Source organism: Ilyonectria robusta (assembly GCF_021365365.1).
Source record: "Ilyonectria robusta strain PMI_751 chromosome Unknown BGZ61scaffold_4, whole genome shotgun sequence".
In the NCBI taxonomy this organism is placed as follows: domain Eukaryota; kingdom Fungi; phylum Ascomycota; class Sordariomycetes; order Hypocreales; family Nectriaceae; genus Ilyonectria; species Ilyonectria robusta.
Window position 1 is genome coordinate 167,394 of NW_025764438.1, and position 17,308 is coordinate 184,701.

The 17,308-nt window shown below is 55.4% G+C and overlaps 6 protein-coding genes across 6 annotated transcripts; 1 reads left to right on the plus strand and 5 right to left on the minus strand.

Moving 5' to 3' along the window:
- Positions 1–299: 299 nt before the first annotated feature.
- On the minus strand, positions 300–1,239 carry BGZ61DRAFT_474006 (Frag1/DRAM/Sfk1; the record flags this gene model as incomplete). Its single annotated transcript, XM_046248527.1, has 3 exons — positions 300–616; positions 706–1,153; positions 1,210–1,239. 3 exons carry the CDS (start codon positions 1,237–1,239, stop codon positions 300–302), a joined length of 795 nt encoding a protein of 264 aa, XP_046108089.1.
- Positions 1,240–2,430: 1,191 nt separating this feature from the next.
- BGZ61DRAFT_528607 (uncharacterized protein) lies at positions 2,431–3,513 on the minus strand (the record flags this gene model as incomplete). The annotated part of the gene is made up of 4 exons (XM_046253282.1): positions 2,431–2,613; positions 2,676–2,792; positions 2,859–2,987; positions 3,043–3,513. The coding sequence occupies 4 exons, from the start codon at positions 3,511–3,513 to the stop codon at positions 2,431–2,433; spliced, it is 900 nt and encodes a 299-aa protein (XP_046108090.1).
- Positions 3,514–4,525: 1,012 nt separating this feature from the next.
- BGZ61DRAFT_491017 (kinase-like domain-containing protein) lies at positions 4,526–5,830 on the plus strand (the record flags this gene model as incomplete). Its single annotated transcript, XM_046250389.1, has 2 exons — positions 4,526–4,757; positions 4,818–5,830. The coding sequence occupies 2 exons, from the start codon at positions 4,526–4,528 to the stop codon at positions 5,828–5,830; spliced, it is 1,245 nt and encodes a 414-aa protein (XP_046108091.1).
- A 353-nt stretch (positions 5,831–6,183) lies between these two features.
- Positions 6,184–8,984, minus strand: BGZ61DRAFT_344250 (exocyst complex component Sec10-like protein; the record flags this gene model as incomplete). The annotated part of the gene is made up of 2 exons (XM_046239679.1): positions 6,184–8,798; positions 8,888–8,984. 2 exons carry the CDS (start codon positions 8,982–8,984, stop codon positions 6,184–6,186), a joined length of 2,712 nt encoding a protein of 903 aa, XP_046108092.1.
- Positions 8,985–9,806: 822 nt separating this feature from the next.
- On the minus strand, positions 9,807–12,515 carry BGZ61DRAFT_156951 (Aspartate/glutamate/uridylate kinase). Its single transcript, XM_046237417.1, has 6 exons — positions 12,088–12,515; positions 11,949–11,968; positions 11,761–11,841; positions 11,300–11,624; positions 10,050–10,971; positions 9,807–9,993 (listed from the first exon to the last, which is right to left on the minus strand). Exons 1-6 carry the CDS (start codon positions 12,175–12,177, stop codon positions 9,896–9,898), a joined length of 1,536 nt encoding a protein of 511 aa, XP_046108093.1. The 5' UTR covers positions 12,178–12,515; the 3' UTR covers positions 9,807–9,895.
- A 1,522-nt stretch (positions 12,516–14,037) lies between these two features.
- On the minus strand, positions 14,038–16,692 carry BGZ61DRAFT_528611 (putative cephalosporin C regulator; the record flags this gene model as incomplete). Its single annotated transcript, XM_046253283.1, has 4 exons — positions 14,038–15,559; positions 15,611–15,904; positions 15,955–16,567; positions 16,683–16,692. The coding sequence occupies 4 exons, from the start codon at positions 16,690–16,692 to the stop codon at positions 14,038–14,040; spliced, it is 2,439 nt and encodes an 812-aa protein (XP_046108094.1).
- Between the last annotated feature and the right edge of the window lie 616 nt (positions 16,693–17,308).

Genomic DNA, 17,308 nt, shown 5'->3' on the forward strand with positions numbered 1-17,308 from the left:
GGAGCGTTGGGTATTGAAATGTTTTGGCTTCTCCTGCAATGGATGGATGTTCATCCTGACGGATTGTTTCTTCAAGTGAATGATGGAGGTGAATGTGGAAGTCTTGCATATATATATATACGTGTGTTTATCTTGACCAGAGTATGTAAAATAGTCGGTATGACGCCCCAATCTAACAAAAATGCCCATAAGACTTTTCTCCCTAACGCCTCGCATATCATGAGCATCATTTCATCCATTTATCCGAACCACAAATGCCCAACCGTTGTAGCAATGCTATTTCGCACAGAAAAGAAACATTAAACCATCTGCATGGGTCGAGTAAAATTACTGCGAGACTCGTTACTGATGCTGTCCTCACGCTCCGTGTCCCTGGGACTGGGCTTGGGGTACCTGGCGTCGGGACTCTTGGTGCGGACGGCCGGGTATAGGTCGATGACGAAGGAGAAGACGTAGAAAGAAAAGATGAAGGAGATGATCCATTCGAAGACGGCGGCGGGGTTCTGGTTATGTGTCCGGCTGCAGACAACGAAGACGATGCAGAGGGCGAGTTCGACGAGGACGAACATGAGCTTGACCCAAAATGAGATGCGAAGCATTTTGTGTTCGCGATGTTCTGAGAGAGGGAGGTTTGTTAGTGGGATTCCAATGAGAGGACAAGAAGAAGACATGAGATTCCAATGACCGGGCAAGAAAAATACATACTGATTCCGAGACGCTGGTACTCCCAGCAGAAAAAGATGGCAGACAGCATGTAGCCTGCAATAAAGAGAAACAGGAATGTGTAGTGCAAGCGCTTATGCTTGCCAGTCTGAAAGATGGATAGGCAAATCAGGCCAACGGTGCCAACGAGGGCAAACGCAATGGTCAACCCGGCGAGGATCTTTTCGCCGATGGAGGAGTTGGGAATGAGGCGGCCGCGGTGTCGCAGCCAACGCTCGGCGACAAACGACAGGTCGAGGAAGACGGATGTGAGGACGCAGCCGGCGATGAAGAGAGGGCGCAGGCGGTCGGCGCCGATGTTGCTGATGTAGGCGATGTCGGCCGTCTTGGCCATGGTGGAGTAGCGGCGGCCGTGCTCGTCGATGATCCACGAGAGGAGCATGCCGAGGAGCATGCCCAGCCAGACGAGGCCGGAGATTATGGGGAGGACCTGGGAGGGGAGGCGTGTTAGTGATGAGGGCGGGTTGGAGGATTGAGGGGACTCACCCAGTATGATACTACCGGGCGGAAAGCCATTGTGAAGGGAGGTTTGTAGATTGTGTGTAGAGTAGCGAGTGAGAGGCAGCTTTGAAGCTTTTGATGTGCCCAATCAGGCAACTGACGATATGTTCGGCAGTTCGGGAAGATGCAACCGTAGCGGGAGTCAACAGCAATATAAAAACAAAAAACGAAAAACTGGCGATCCCAGCATAAACGAGCCCCGTCTTAATAATTCAGAGTGGAGATGGACTCCGCCGCTGTCGTCGTGGTCCTCGATGACGATATCACCAGATGAAGCCGCGGGGGTTTTCGGACATATCGGGGTCCGGGGCACGCGACACCGGCCGGACCCTCCGGGGTACGTCACAGTTGCTGCGGTGGCCGCTGTAACTCCGGGGCTGGTGAGTATATAGACGGCTCCGGTAATGGCACTAACTCGCGGCGCCAATAATGTGCGATTCGTGTGTTGAGTAAGTTATCGACCGGCTTAGTGAGCGAGTGAGCGACTGAGCGACTGAGCGACTGAGCGACTGAACGTGGTGAATAATCGAATTGTTCAGGCACGGCGGAGGGAAGAGATCTCTGTGGCGTGGTGTGGCGTGCCCGCTATTCCTTAATTCCCGGCTTCCCGATGAAGTGCTGACGCGATCGGATCGTGGCGCAAGCTATAGCACCAGGAGAAACAAGTTCATTCATCGAACTCGTGCCTGAAGAGACGCTTTAGAAGCCAAGACGAACGGGTGCGTGAGCGTGAGGCGCAATACAGCGGGATGACATCATCACCGTGACCAAGGTGAAGAGGAAGAAACTGGGAAATTCGGGTGGAGCGAACAAGCCTGCTTAATTAGTAAAATCGTAGAATCCATGTCGTCCAGATAGAAGCCAACCGCTCGGCTTGGACGGAAGCGCTGAGGTGGATGTGTGGGGCCACATTTTAATCATTCAATCTGAGACGCCGCCTTGGAACTGGCCATCTTGCATGGCATCTTCTGACAGGTTGACGACAAATCCTCGTGTTCTTATTACTCCGTACTAGGAAGAAAGGAGCATCACTGTCTTTTTAAGTAATCTTGCTCTGCAATATCAGCCCTGGGGATGGATCCAGCCAGATCGACACGGGAGGTGTAAAACAGGAGGTGTAAACAGGATGTGTAAACATCTATCCCAGACCACCCACTCCAGCCGTACCACCGTCCATCACCAACTGGTTCGTGCGTTTCCTAACGCTTACTCGTGGTGGTGCTCCTTGTTCTTAAAGTGCTCCCCAGTAATCAGAGGCGTGAAGATGAACTTGCTGAAAGCCTCCTGGATGCTGCCCTTGGTGGTTCCCTCGACGGCACCCTGCTTGTGCATCACCGACTTGAGAGACTCCTCGCAGTGCAGGCGGCGGCCAAGCTCGTAAATGAAGGCCTGTCTTGTTGTTAGTAACATGGAATCATTGACAGAAGAAGAAAACATAGAGGGGCACTCACGCTGTCGGCTGCGCGCAAGCTGTTGACGGCGGTGAGGACAAACTTGTCAATCTCGCCCTCGAGGTACTCGCTCTTCTCCTTGATGAGACGGAGCAGGCGGATCAAAGCATCAGCGTACTGTTCCCCAGACATGTCAGCAATTCGATCCCGTCACACATCGCCTCGTTTGTTGATTCCACTTACGGTCTTGTAGCAGCAGGCAATCTTGGACTCCTCAGTGCAGGTGAAGCACTTGTTGAGGTCCGACTTGTCAATGGTTCTGTCAAAGATGTCCAGATCAAACTCAAGCTCGTAAAGAGCGTCCTTGACCTTCTGCACCGGATTATTAGTATTTGCTACGTCATTTGCTCTCTCATAGGTTGCTTACCTTCCAGCAGTTGTCATCGTAGCCACACTCGAGGCCCTTGATAAAGTAGGTGATCTCCTCAGCCCTGTCGGCAAGACAGTTGAGCTTGCCGCAGACAATGTGCTCGGTCAAAACCTTGTCCTCGACATGCTTGTGCTCCCTATGGTGCTTGCAATGCTTGTGGTCCTTGCAGTGCTTGTGCTCCCTATGGTGCTTGCAGTGCTTGTGCTCCTTGCAGTGGTAGTGAGGAAGCTTGTGATGATGAGGGTGCTTAGGGTGCTTGTGCTCGCACTCTTTGTGATGGTGGTAGTGATGCGGGTGCTCGTGGTGAGGCCAGTGAGGGCGATAATGCTGGTGAAGGGGGTCGTGGGGGTGGTGATGACCCTCAGAGTACAACTCTCCGCCACGCTTCTCCTCGCCGCGTTGTTCAACAGTCGAGAGGGCCAGGGCAGGGATGGCGCAAAGCGCGGCGAAGGCAACGGATAGTCTCATGGTGAATGGAAATAGGACCAATAATGGACTGCCTGGTAGTAAACGAGAGAATGGCGATGAGCTGGGTGATGATGTTTCTCAGACCCGACAAAGAGCACCCTTTAAGTATTCATTTCTCGTCGTGCCGAGCTGGCAAGTCAAAGACGACGCCATCACGAACTGCTCGCGAACCGGATATCGGGCAGAACAACATAATGCAGCCGCCAACCCTGAGCTTATGCGACAGACGATGGTTTCAAGCCACCTCGGATCTACTGCGCTCATCACCCGCGTTCGTGTCGACTTAAGAACGTCTGCGATTGACCAATTCTACCATTGCGACCAAGGCACATTGCGGAGTGCGTGTATAAGATTCAGTCGCCAGGACGCACACGCGAGCTCTAATCAACGACAGATGATGCATCGTGTAACGTTACTGACACACAGAGAGGGCAGAGAGTTGGGATGAAGAATATACCGCACAGTTGACCGCATCCAGACTGAAAAAATGGGGTTGTTGCTTTGGCTGAACCATGGAATCGAGATTGTTGACTCTGAGTGCCTGCAGCATCGAGGTATTTGCAAGACTGACTTGGACGTGCGATTGGTACGGCTTGTGCAAGACGGTTTGGGTTTATCTTACGCGTCCGCGGGGATTCGGGCCGAGAAATGAAGCATATCAGTCACTGTCATTACAATTTTGTCTCATCCGAAAGAGAAGCGAATGTAGATGCAATGATGACACTGACGTTGAAGTTGTAGTAAAGGTGAGTCCCGTATGATCGGCATCTTGAGCGCCGATGCTCCGGTGGGAAATTCCGCCCGCCACCGATAACGATAAGCCAAGGCCGGACAGCTTCGTTCGACGCTGAAGCCAACCCCAACATCTACAAACCGCCTGCGACTCTCATCTCGTCGCTCCCACGCCCAATCTTCCAGCAACGCAATCACCTAGAACACGCCTCGAATCCGAGCGGCTTCTTCGAGGGCCCCGTCAACCCTTGAAGCCACAAACCCACCCATCGCTCCCACCATGGCCGTCTCCCCCGTCGTCACCCACACGGTCGAGTCCGTTCAGCAGACGCAGCAGCTCGCGCGCGCCATCTCGTCGCCCCTCAAGAACTTCACCTCCGGCCATACGTCTTCTTCCAATGGCACCCCGAAGCCCCTCGCCGCGCCGCTCGTCCCCGTGCCCACAACAATCCCCGTGACGCTCGACCTCGCCGAGCAGATGAACGACGAGGAGAAGCGGAAATACGTCAAGGGTGAGGAAGCTCCTCCGAAGCGGGATATTTCAAATCGACCGGCGAACTGATGAATTACAGGCAAGAAGCTTGGTGAGGGTACCTACGCCATCGTCTTCCTCGGCCACCTACGCTCCAAGCCGTCGACGCAGGTCGCCATCAAGAAGATCAAGGTCCAGAAGGAGAACGACCAGGGCATGGCCCCCGACGCCGTCCGCGAGTTGAAGCACCTCCAGGAACTCCAGCACCCCAACATCATCTCCCTCCTCTCCGTCTTCTCCTCCAAAGATCAGAATCTCAACCTCGTCCTCGAGTACCTGCCCCTCGGCGACCTCGAAATGCTCATCCGCGACACCGACAACGTCCGCTACGGTGCGGCTGACATCAAGACCTGGATGGGCATGCTCACCCGCGCCGTCTGGTTCTGCCACGAGAACTTTGTCCTCCACCGCGATATCAAGCCCAACAATTTGCTGATCGCCGCCGATGGCGAGGTCAAGCTTGCCGATTTCGGTCTCGCCCGCACCTTCGCCGACCCCGTCACCAACATGACCTCGCACGTCATCACCCGCTGGTACCGCCCCCTGGAACTACTCTTCGACGCGAAGCACTACAGCGGTGCCGTCGATGTCTGGTCCGTCGGTACCGTCTTCGCCGAGCTGGTCATGCGCGCCCCCTACCTCCCTGGAAACACCGACATAGACCAGGTCAAGCTCATCTGCGAGGCCATCGGCACACCCACCGAGGACAACTGGCCCGGCGTCACCAAGCTCTCCGGCTACGCTGTCCCCGCGCAGCACCCCGTCCGCGGCAAGGACTGGTACGAGATGCGCTTCGGCACCGTGGGCTCTGACGGCGTTGACCTGCTCATGAAGACGCTCATCCTCGACCCGCGCAAGCGCATCACCGCCCGCCAGATGCTCGAGCACCGCTGGTGGCACTCCGAACCCAAGCCCACCCGCAAGCAGGACCTGCCCAAGAAGGGTGGCGCCAGTGCTGAAGATAAGATGGGTGCCGACCTCAAGCGCCGCCCAGGCGTCCTCGACGACGACCGCGGCTCCAAGGTTGCTCGCAAGCTCGACTTTGGCGCATAAACTCGGAAAACACAAGCATTAAGGACGTACAAAAAGACAGATACCCATGACATGGCAATCGTCAAACGGTTGGTCAAAAGAAGCAAGCATTCACGGCGTTTCGGCAGCGAGGAGGGGTTATAAAAAGGGGTCTTGGAGACCTCTTGGGTTAGATTCTTATCATATTTAGATATTTCGGGTTCCATGATTGAACCATGTGTCATGAGTTTCTATTGTTAATGTATCCTTCTCTTTTCACTTTGAATTCCAACCGTGACGCTAGCTTCAACATTTCATGATTCTTTTTCTTCGTTAACAGCGCCAAGTCCCTGGTGATGGTGCAGAGCACATCCCGCCTCAACAGCAGAGCATCCTCACATGAGGGAGCACTCCATCCCATACATGGCCCTCTCAACACGAGCCCGGACCTGGTACCAATCGGCCCTGCGCTGCGCGTACTCGTAGACCTCCTCAGCGCGAAATACACCCCCGAAGCGGTCTCCGTCAGCGATGACCGTGGCCATGTCCTTTGCGTGGCTGGGGTCGATGAGGTAGATCTGGCTGAGCTCGCGCAGCGCGCCAAAGTAGGCGAGCAGATCCTGGTTCTTGAGGGTGCGGACGTACCCAAAGTACAGGTTCATGTCAGCGATGAGCTTGATGGCGCCGTCGGTACTGACGCGCTGGCGCTTGAGGTGCTTGCAGATGGCGGTAAAGAGGCGGAGGCCGACCTCGCCGTTGAAGACGTCCAGCATCGACTTGTCTGTCGTGCCGACGAGCATCGTCGTGTGCGACGAAACGAGGTCGACGATGCGCTGGGCCGTGGCAGTGGGGCCGATGTCCGGCTCCGCACCGGCGGCCGAGGCGGAGTCCAGCGCCACCGGGTTATAGTCGATAGGGAGCTGGGTGGTGGCCTGGAGGTACTCAACCTCATCCATCAGGACGTCGATGCCCTTGTTGAGGCCGGCGGCAACGCTCTCGTCGAGCATCTGCTCAAACTTCTTCTTGGCGAGGCCGGCCGGGTCGAGGAAGTCGTTGCGGTCGGCGATTTTGGGCGTCGTCAGTTGCTGCTCGTAGAAGACGTCGATCATCTGTGAGATCAGGTCGCCAACGTTGACGAGCTCGATAAAGGTGACGAGCGGCGCCACGCCAGCTTTGTTGTGGTCGCTAACTTCACGCGGGTTGTAGTGCGAAAGGTGGTCCACAGCCATGTTGAAGCCGGACTTGACGTGCTTCTGCCCAAGTATCCGGAGGAGCACGACGAACATGGTGGCGCACTGTTCTCGAGCCTCGCCGCCAGCCTGTCCTCCGAGCTGAATGAATACAGCGGCCCGCCCAAGACTTGTCTTGGCAGCGTGGACGAGGTTCAGGGCAATCTCGATGCTGAATAAGGATTTGATGCCCTCCAGCTTGGACGCCATGATGGCCGCCTTGGCTGCCAGTTCGTCAGTCGGCGCCTTTTCAGGCAAGGGTGTTGTTCTCCGGCCTTCAACGCCGTCAAGACTAGGCGTTTCTGGCCGTGAGGGTTGAAGAACCAGAGAAGAGCGGCCATTCGCTTCTGGGGCAGGCGTAGCTGGCTTGGTCGCAAAGGGCGAGCCGAGAAGGCCAGTAGGAAGCACCGTGACGGGCATCATGACGACCTTCTTGAACGAGCTCAGGAAGTCCTTCTTGTCCGCCGATCGGTTGATGTTGGACATGTAGAACGATTCTAGGGACGAGTCCTGCTCGGTCAACTTCTTCTCCCAGCTTGACACCTCTGTCTCGGCATGGTCTGTAAAGAAGTCGAGCTCGGCCTGGAGGTACAGGTCGAGATGGGGTTCAAAGATTCTCAGCGCCAGCTCCTTTGCAATGTCCGCGACATCGCGCGTGGACCCCTTGGGCGGCTTGAGCGACCGAAGGAAGAGCATAGTCTGCTCAAAGATTCCCGAGACGGCCTTGAGGTACGGCGCCATGCTACGCGCGTGTGCCTCGTCAAACAGCGGGGTCGCATACTCCATGATGACATCCTCCCTCACTTTGTCGACAAAGGCCCAAAAGACATTCGCGGGGTCAGGGAAGATGCGTTCCATGACGTCGGCCTGCTCGTTGACCTTGGTCAGCAGCATCTCGAAGAATCGCTGCGAAGGCTCGAGGGTGATTTCGTCGACAGGCGCTTGATTGAGGCAGTCCATGGCATTGACCATTAGATCCTTGTCGTTGAATATCGGATGCTTCTGGATGAAGAGGTCCAGGCCAGGGCCGCCAGTCGCACCGCTCAGCGTGTGCAAGACGTGGGCATACCGACGCATTCTCCCATCCACGTCCCAGAACTCATATCCCTGCTCAAACTCGCGCAGCACGGCGCTCTCGAAGATGGACATCATGCCCGCCAGCTTCTCCTCTCGCTCGTAGCATCCAGGCGCCCAGTCGCTCTTCGCGAACCGTTGCAGGTTGGCGAGCATCTGTGCCTGCTTCTCCGGGTCACGGAACGCCTGGAACAGGATAGGGTCGGCGTGGCTCTTTGCCCGTATCAGGTCGGTGTAGAACGGCGCCAGGGCACCGTAGACTTTGCCGTACTCTTGTCTCGCGCCGCCGCGGATGCTCCGCACCTTTTTGAAGACGTCGAGATATGCGGCTGGGTCCTCGGAGGGGTTGGCGGGGGCTCCCAATGCCATCGTCTCGAAGCCATCGCGGACCTCCGCAATGGGTTGGTTCCGTTTCGCCTCCTCGACCGACGCATCGAATAGTGTGGTTGTCGTGGGGGTTTGTGCCGTCGCCTCGGGTCCTTTAGCCTGGCTGGCAGCTTTCTTGGCGCGTTCGGCCGCTTCACGCCTCCTTCGCACAGCGTCCTCGAATCGGCGCCGCGCCTCGAGCTCGTCCCAGCAGCCCATGCTCTTTAACCGGGAGACCCATCGCGTATCGTCGTAGACCATTTCTCGCAGGCGGTGGGAGGCGCGGGCGCAGCGCAGCTGGTCGGCGACGGGGAGGTAGTCAAGGATGCTAACGAGGATTTCTAGTATGCCCAGTCAGTTGGGTCTCGCCATGACGTGAGGCATCTCTGTTCCATGGCCCAGCGCGCAGTTCAAGCCTCCAAAAACGCACCTGCTGGGAGACTCGACCTGGAGTCGAGCATCTCGGTAGCCCGCAGCGTCTTGAGGATGCTGCCGCGGTCGCCCGCAAGACTCTTGTTCCTGTACATGGTGGCGACGGAGGTCGTATCGACGTCAGAGCAGTTCGTTCAGAGGTCGAGCAAACTCGTCGAGGGCGTTGATTTGCCGTAGCTGGCTTGATTGACCCCGTGGGGGTCTGGTTGTGTCTCGTTCTGGCGCAGACCGTCTAACCCATCAACATGTCGCCGTCGGTCTGTCTCTGCGTTTCAACAGTGGCATTGAACGAAGCCGGTAAGTGGGGAGCGGAATGCCGGTCGTCGGGATGGTGTCTGTCGTGTCTGTCGTGCCTGTGCTGGCCCTGACAGCCGGAATTGTCGGTGGTGGACTGTGGATGTACGTGGTATGATTGAAGCTGGTAATAGGATGCCTGCTGTGTTAATGTTACTGCCTACGTATGGTTGCGTCGCTGTCATGTTAGCTTGTAGGGAAGTTGGGCGGTAAATATCATGCCCCGCATCAAGCTCAGCTACCATACGAGCTACCCTACAGTGGTGTACCTCCACCCCGCGAACCGGATGCGGAAGCTCATTATTTTCAATACCTTAGTTAACACGATAGTTGCGCCGATCAAGCTTTGCTGGATGAGATTGCTCTGAATGTTTCAATTTCATTCAATGCTACTGTCCTCTTTATGCTGACCCAAAAGTTGACACCATTCTATGCAAAAACAGAGACCGAAGAAAACAAACTCTAGATGTTTTACGTGCATCCAACACCAAACTCCCAAAAAAATGCTCCAGTCCCCATGTCCATACCAGAACATGGAGTGACGGATGACTGGCCACCCAAAACAACTCAGGGGACCTTGTAGGTTATAGCCCCAAACCTCCCTGACATGCAAATGCTCATCTACCTCGTCGAATGCGCATACCCAGACAGCAATCGGAAAGGAAACTGTTGTTGTGTCTTGTCATTTTTCTTCGTCTTCGAGAGGCGGTTCCTAGTCGAGGAAAGTAAAGAGATGCGTGTGTAGGATATTCATGGCCCTCGTGGAATCCCGGGCGTTTATCACACAAGAAATGTTGATCTCGCTAGCACCTAGAAATTTTGATCAGCATACCTCAGGCAAATGAACGGAAGAATCAAGGGCCTACCTTGTGAAATCATCTCGAGGTTGACATTGTGCTCCCCAAGCGTGGAGAACATGCGTCCAGCAATGCCTACCATATTCTTCATCTCAGCACCAACCAGACTCAAGATGGCCATGTTTGACAAGATGGAGACCTCGCCGCACTCAGCCAGCTCCTTGGTAGCGCAGTTAAATGCGTCGATTTCAGTGCTGCCGGAGTGAATGGCCATGGATACATGAACCTCGCTGGTGGAGATGAGATCGACTGAGATGGAGTGCTTGTCGAGGATGGAGAAGACGCGGGCGAAGAAGCCATGGGAGATTGATCGCTTGTTAGAGTGGACGTTGATGACGCTGATGTGATCCTTGATGGTGACAGCCGTGGGACGCTTGGGCTTCTTGCGGACTTCGCCATTGAGGCTCGGGGACGAGCGGTGGAGCTGGTGACCGGCGGTCATGACTGGATCGGGGATGACGATCGTGCCGCTGCCACGAGGGTTCTTGACGTTCTTGATGCGGATTGGGATCGGGGGGTGGGCGCGGATGACCTGGTCCATGGTGAGGTGGTGGATGACCTCGGAACCGTAGAAGGTCAGCTCAGCGGCCTCAGAGGGCGTGATGGACGACAGCAGGCGGGCCGTAGGAACCTTGGACGGGTCGGCGGAGAAGATGCCGTCGACCTCCTTCCAGACCTGCAACTCCTCGGCCTTCATGCCAACGGCACACAGCGCGGCGCAGAGATCGGTGTAACCGCGACCAATGTCACCGTCGATGAGGCTGCCGGGAACATTGCCAAAGAAACCGGTCATGACGGGGATGCGACCCTCACATGCGATGATCTTTCGGGCGAAAGCCTCCGCCGCGGTGTGGTAGAAGTTGATATCGAGCTGGTCGGATGCATCGTAGTGGAACGCGTCACACAGGTCGACATACTCAGCATCGACACCCTGTGATACGAGAAGTAAGAAATTAGCCTTCTGGATAGCCTTTTAGGTGTATGTGTATTGGGTGAGATGAGATTTGGGTGAGATGCAATGAGATGGAAGCTGATCATCTCCCCCGCAGTACAACGGCGGTACAAGATGACCCCCCACGGTATGGCGTTTGGAGAAGGATGACAATATGACTAGATGACAACCCCACGAGATGGCGTCTTTGTGAGGCGCAGAACAACCAACTAGGTAGGGGGAGGGAAACAAGAGAGAATTGAGATACGAAGAGGGAGCAAATGAACAGGCTGACAATTGACGCAAGAGAGATGGGGATGACACTCACCACATCCTGCAGCAGGGCAGCCATGAAGCGGCAGCTCAGCTTCTCGCCGAAGCTGATGACGCGATCCTTGGCGCGTGAATTAATCTCGAGGTTAAAGCGCTTAGCGGCAACGATGTACTCGACGAGCTCCTGGCACTCGTCCTTGACGGTCTGGATGAGGGCATCGCGCAAGACGGGATCCTGGATGAAGGTCTGGGCAGCCGAGACGTGATCGTTGCAGATGTCGTTCATCAGACCGCGGGCCTGTTCGACCAACTCGGTCTGCTCGTCATCGGCGCACACGGCGGCGCCGACTCCACGGAGCTTGCCATACACGCCGAGTAACCTTTGGAGGGACGATTAGCCATGATGACGATGATGCGGGACAAGCCCACATTGATGCAGAGTGAGACGGCGCGAACGGGCTGAGGGAAATATCGGGCAATGCGAGAGCAGAGGAAGCAATTGATGCCCAAACTTACCGACTCGTGGTTCCTTCAGCCTTCTTGCCCGTACTGCGGGCGGAGCAGACGACGATGACTCGGTTCTGAGACAGACTGGCCCTGTTGCGAAGCGAAAAACGCGGGTCAGATTCAAACCGATGCCATTGACGTATTTTTTCCTTTCTTTTTCTCTTCATTGTCTCTAAGACCGGGGTGTGATATCATACCTGACAATATCACGAGCAATCTGTTAAGGAAGCAAAAAGAGACACGCAAAGGTCAGCAAGAATGTCTTATTTTTTCCACATGTTGCTTTGATTTCTGGCTTGGTGAAGCTGAAGCTGAAGCTGGGGAGGGACGGCAAACCTTGTCTGGGAACTTGCCCACGCTGGTGCCGCCAAACTTCTGGACGACCCAGCCGAAGTCGGACGTGTTGTTGTACATGAGACTGCCCATGGCTGCAGCAATTGCAAAGAGCTCTCCTTCTACCAAACCGTTCTCCGGGGGCCAGCGAGCGACAGAGCTGTTGCGGCGGGTTGAGACGATTCGACGACGACGTCGAGAGGGTGAGTAATGTTATTTGGCTCGAGTGTCGTTGGTGGTGGAGTTTGTGTGGATGAGTAACAAAAAACAGAGCCCAAAAGCGAACCGCCCAGCAGTAGTGTGGAGGCTAGAGGCTACAGGGAGGCTAAAAGAAATGGGGAGAAGAAACCAAGAGGCGAAAGGTGCCCGATAAGAGAGGATGAAAGAGAGGGTAATTCAATGTGGTCAACCAGGTAGCTGGGAATTTATTTGCCTCGCCACTGGCCTAAATTTTCCCTAGTCGCTCTGGTCCTCTTAACGGGGACTAAAATAAAAATAAGAAGAGAGAGGAGGAGGAGGAAAAAAAAAGAGGGACAGGGATGTCGAGTCGACGGCTGGACCTGAACTCGTCCGCGAACGGGAAGCTAAGGTTTCGGTCGGAAGGGGACCGAGAAAGCGGCTGCACCCCAAGAAGAGCGAGACGCAGAGAGAGAAGACGACGGCGAGTAATGATTGGGCCGGACGGGACCGTGGTGTTGTCGTCTGCTTGCGTGCGGTGCCGTGATGTTTGATGCTCGTGATGCCGCCAGCTGTATGCTTTTTCCCATGTGATGGAGACTAGAACAGAGAGAGAGCAGAGGAACAGAAAAGAAGAGAGAAAAAAGCAGCTGCTGATGACTATCAATTTATTTGCATCCCCTTGTCTGAATCGATCCGACCAAATCCAGTCACATCTCCCCCTAGAAGCCACCGATTATCCCCCGGACGCCCCAGTAAAGTCGCCTGTACCTGACAAGTCGTCGCTGTATGACTCGAATGCAGTCGTCCGCTTGTTCCGTCTTCGGCTGCTCGTTTTTTTCCCGCCTGCGTTGTCCTTGCCCGCCCCCACTTTTATCGCACGTCCGCTCTCCCACTAACAACGCGACTTACACCACCTCCGTACATATGCCTCTTCATTCGCGATCACTCTTCCCACCACAAGTCTCAGATCCATTGGCTCTGGCTGCACGTGGCTGACGGCGGGGACCCTACTGTTTCCGCATCACGTCAGTCGTTCCTGCGTTGGTAGTATTGTTTTGGTCTTGTGCTTGTGGGGGAACCCGGATCTGCATGGGCTCGCTGTCTCCCCCTCCCGAACCATCTCCACACCACACATCGGGCATCTCAACTACATACAGCCCATTTAGCTTGACTCCCATACGTCCGGAGACTGCATCCCTGACTCCTCCTGTATTTCTTCCTCACTTTACTTGTTACATCACATGGTCCCCTCCTGCTGTCGGGCATCTTCGGCCCCTTCGGCCCCTTCGGCCCCTTCAACAACGCTCGGGTCACAATACACTTCTCCGACCATGCAAGTTGAATCAAATCCTTGGATAGGTTTACATGTTCACTCAATCCGATTCACCGTCTCCCCTGACACTCTAAGCCCAACCCTTCGCCATCCTGTCTCCAAAAGACCCTCCCAAATAAAAGGTAGTAAGACGGACAACCGTCGCTTGTCACACCAAAAATACATACATCGAATAAACATAACCCCTTCCTTCTATTTCGCAGGCATCCACTTTTGTTTTCGCTTTCGCCTTCGCCCTCGCCCTTGCTTGCCCTTGGACAAGAACTAGAACCAGACCAGATCCCTTGGACAGCCATCATATCTTCGTCCCTTCGTCCCATCATGATTTGATTAACCCTGTGGGAATGCCGTGTATTAAACCACCCGTATAGATAGATATCCCGCCCCAGAACGCCAGGCCCACCATCGTTGTAATGTGTTTGCTTGTGGTGTGGTGCTTCTCACAAGCCTGCTCCGCCTGAGAGATCTGCGCCAGTGAGCAGACCCTGGTCCTGGTTTTCACTTCCCGTGAACCCAAACTTGTCCATCGTGAAGTCTTCTTCGGGCGTGCGGATGCCAATCCCGCTGTCGTCGTGCACGTCTCCTCCGCTCATCCCCATTGAGTTCTGATTCGTTGTTCGGTTGGCGGGGGGAAACGGAGCTCGTCCGGCCTGTCCTTGCGGCATGTTGCTGAGGTTGAGGTCGTCGCTGCCGCTGCTGTATCGCGATGTTTGCCGACTTGTTTCCTTGACTGTAGTTTGCGGTTGTGTGCTCGCAGTCCCGCTCGTGGTCTGGCTCAGCTTCTGCTTCATGAAACCTCCTTGCTCCGCCAGGAAGCACACCATCTCGTCCACCCACGTCTTCGTCACCCACCATGACCCGAAGCTCTTACCCTGGGCCAGCGTGAGGTCTCTCATCACCGCCGTTCCGACCCTCTCCACGCACCACACAATGTCCGCATGTGACGCGTAGGGGAACTTGGCAGGTAGGCCTCGGAAGAAGCTGACCCATCGGTCTAACACGTTCTGTCCAGATGCCTCGACGCCGTTCTCTCCGTCCAGCTGTCGTCCGCTGCGTGATGCAACATCGCCGTAAATAGTGAGACATTCCACTTCCCATGGTACTTTGACTGGGTTGAGGAGGTCGCGCATCTCCGTGAGCAGCAGATTCACCACGTCGTCCATACCCCGAGTTGGGACACACTCCGCAATCTTTCGCGCTCTAATCATGGTGATCCAATCCACATACATTTGGTCACGGTTTGCTGGGTTTGACAACATGTTGGCAGCGGCGTGGGCCGTCAAGTTGACTCTTAACGCTCGATCCAAGAGGCCGGCGAAGATGGTGGCTGGTGACTCCTTGGCTCGAATAACATGCTGAGGCTGTCCCTGGAACGAGTCTCGAATGTGTGGTACTAGCCTCTCCGAAATGTTCCTCAGGGTATCCAACACGGGTTTGGGGACGACTTGTAGTGTCAATCCCGACACAATCCTCATCATGCGCTGGTACAGAACAAAGTCGCATTCCTCGATCCATGGCGCCAGTGCAGGGTTCCCAAACAGCTTTTGCACAGGCATAGTCAAAGTTCCCTGAAATGATGTGTACAGATGAAAGAAGGTCTTCTCCCTACAATATCGGATGCACTCAACCAGTGATGTGCAATGTGATCGGTATAGAGCTGATAATGATTTGGCGGCATCAGGGTCGGTTCCTTGCGGTAGGTAAGATTCGATGGCAGGGAGAGCGAGGGGATCCGACTGTTCAAATGAATCCTCGTTTTCTGAGGAGAAGTGGAGCTCGAGTATCGTCTTGGTGGAGGTAGTGTGTAGGTGGTCGATGCTAGCCAAGTCAGGCTGATTGTATAAGCTGTGTGACCGACTTCCTAGTCGGTTGGAGGTGGGAGCGCTTTTGGCATCGGTGCCGATGTGAGGTGAAGGTAGGGCATCACGGGCCAAGTTTCCACTTGATTGTGCTGGTACAGTACTGAGAGCCGGTTAGGATGAAGCTCACTTGCATCTGGTCAAGTCAACTTACTTGAAGCTCTGAGAGAAGCTGCTGGTCTCCGGCAGCGGTCGGGGGGGCTGGGATGAGGGTTCTCGGATATCGGGTTGATCGTCGACCAAAGTAAAGTTCACGTAGTGATACTTGGACTCGCCTCGAACACCGAGACGTCGAGTCTTCAAACCCGGGAACAGGACACGGACCAACTTGCCAAAGCTGGCAGGGTTGAGGACGGTGATCCTCTCAGTTGCACACCGTGAAGCATAGTTGGCGTAGACGCGACCGCGAGGGACGGAACCCTTGCCCTTTGTGCAGACGGAGTTGATCCTGTAGACGTTAGCACGTGGCCTCCCAACCTCTCAAGTGCGTTAGCATACCAAAGCATAGCAAACACTTGGCGGGTTCGCTCAGAGTTAGGCCCCCGTTCATTGCCATGTAGCTCGCCCGCGACATCCTGCAAGTTGCGATGCCTGTTGGCGCCAAATAGTTGCCGCATCTCCAGCTCATTGTTGGCGCTGGACCGTGATGAAGTGGGTTTGGGGGGGCCGACGATGCCAACCATGGAGTCGACCTCCTCGTTCTCGTCACGCTCCATCATCTGACTCTCCCCTTCGGTGAAACTCGCGTTGTTGGGGTACTGCTCGGCAGGGAGAGGATGCCGGGACATGGGATGCTTCTGCTGGAATTGCATGGCGTGGCCCATGGCGGCACCCATGGATGCGTCCATGGGAAAGTCCTGACCGGTGGCCTGCATATGGGTTGCGGCCTGCAGGATCATGTCCTCGGGGGACATTTGGGGAGCCGTGGCCATGTCCTTGGGATGGCCATGGTCATTAGGGAGCCATTGCCCGGAGTACATGTCGGAGGCGTCGGCAAAGCCAGACTGGTCGAGGTTGTGCTGGGTGTTGGCGCTGTGAATGGACGTGGTGGAGGCACGAGAGAGCGGACGCTTTCTCGACTTGATGGCGACACGGGCAGCTGGGTTATCCACTGGGAAGCAATTGTCAGCACGCGTGGCCTCGCATTGGGCGTGCGAAGAGGATATGTGGAGGTGGGAGGTGGTGTTGTGGTTGTGTTTGGAGTTTGAGGGAGGAAAAGGACGTACTCTGCTCCATGTTGTGAGAGACGCTGTGTTGATTAGACTCGAGGAATTTGTGGGCTACCGAACAACAAACATTGGCTGGGCCCAGATGCGCCGAAACAACAACAATGAAACCGACGGACAAAAAACGGCGACAACGACGGCGACGAGAAAAAACGACGTCGAAACGAAAAAAGAGGGACTCGGTCTGCGATATGCCGTGAAAATGCGCTGCACTTTGCTGTCTGGAGGCGCGGCGCTTGAGCTTGAGGTGTCGTTGATTGAGGCTGTTGTTGTGCTTGTTTTCCTGTTGCGAGGCCAACGAGAGGAGAAAAGCATCTGGGGCGGGAGCTGGACGGTCAGCAGCGGCGGGCGGGGCGGGTGCAGATGTTAGGTAAGCGCGTGTCTGGCCAAATTAGCCGAAATTCGAAATTCCTCGCAGGCCAGGGTGCGGCGCAGTGACTGGCTGGATCTGGCCTGTGGCTGGTGGGTTTTATTCTGCTTGGCCTTTCGGGGACCTTGGTGAGTCGCGGTACGTACCTTGTGGTTCTTGAGTTTCTGGTGGCTGGTGGTGGCTCGTCCGCCGCGACGACGCCTGTGATGTTGACCTAGGACCCTGGCATGGGAGCGATGGCGCGTGCACGATGGAC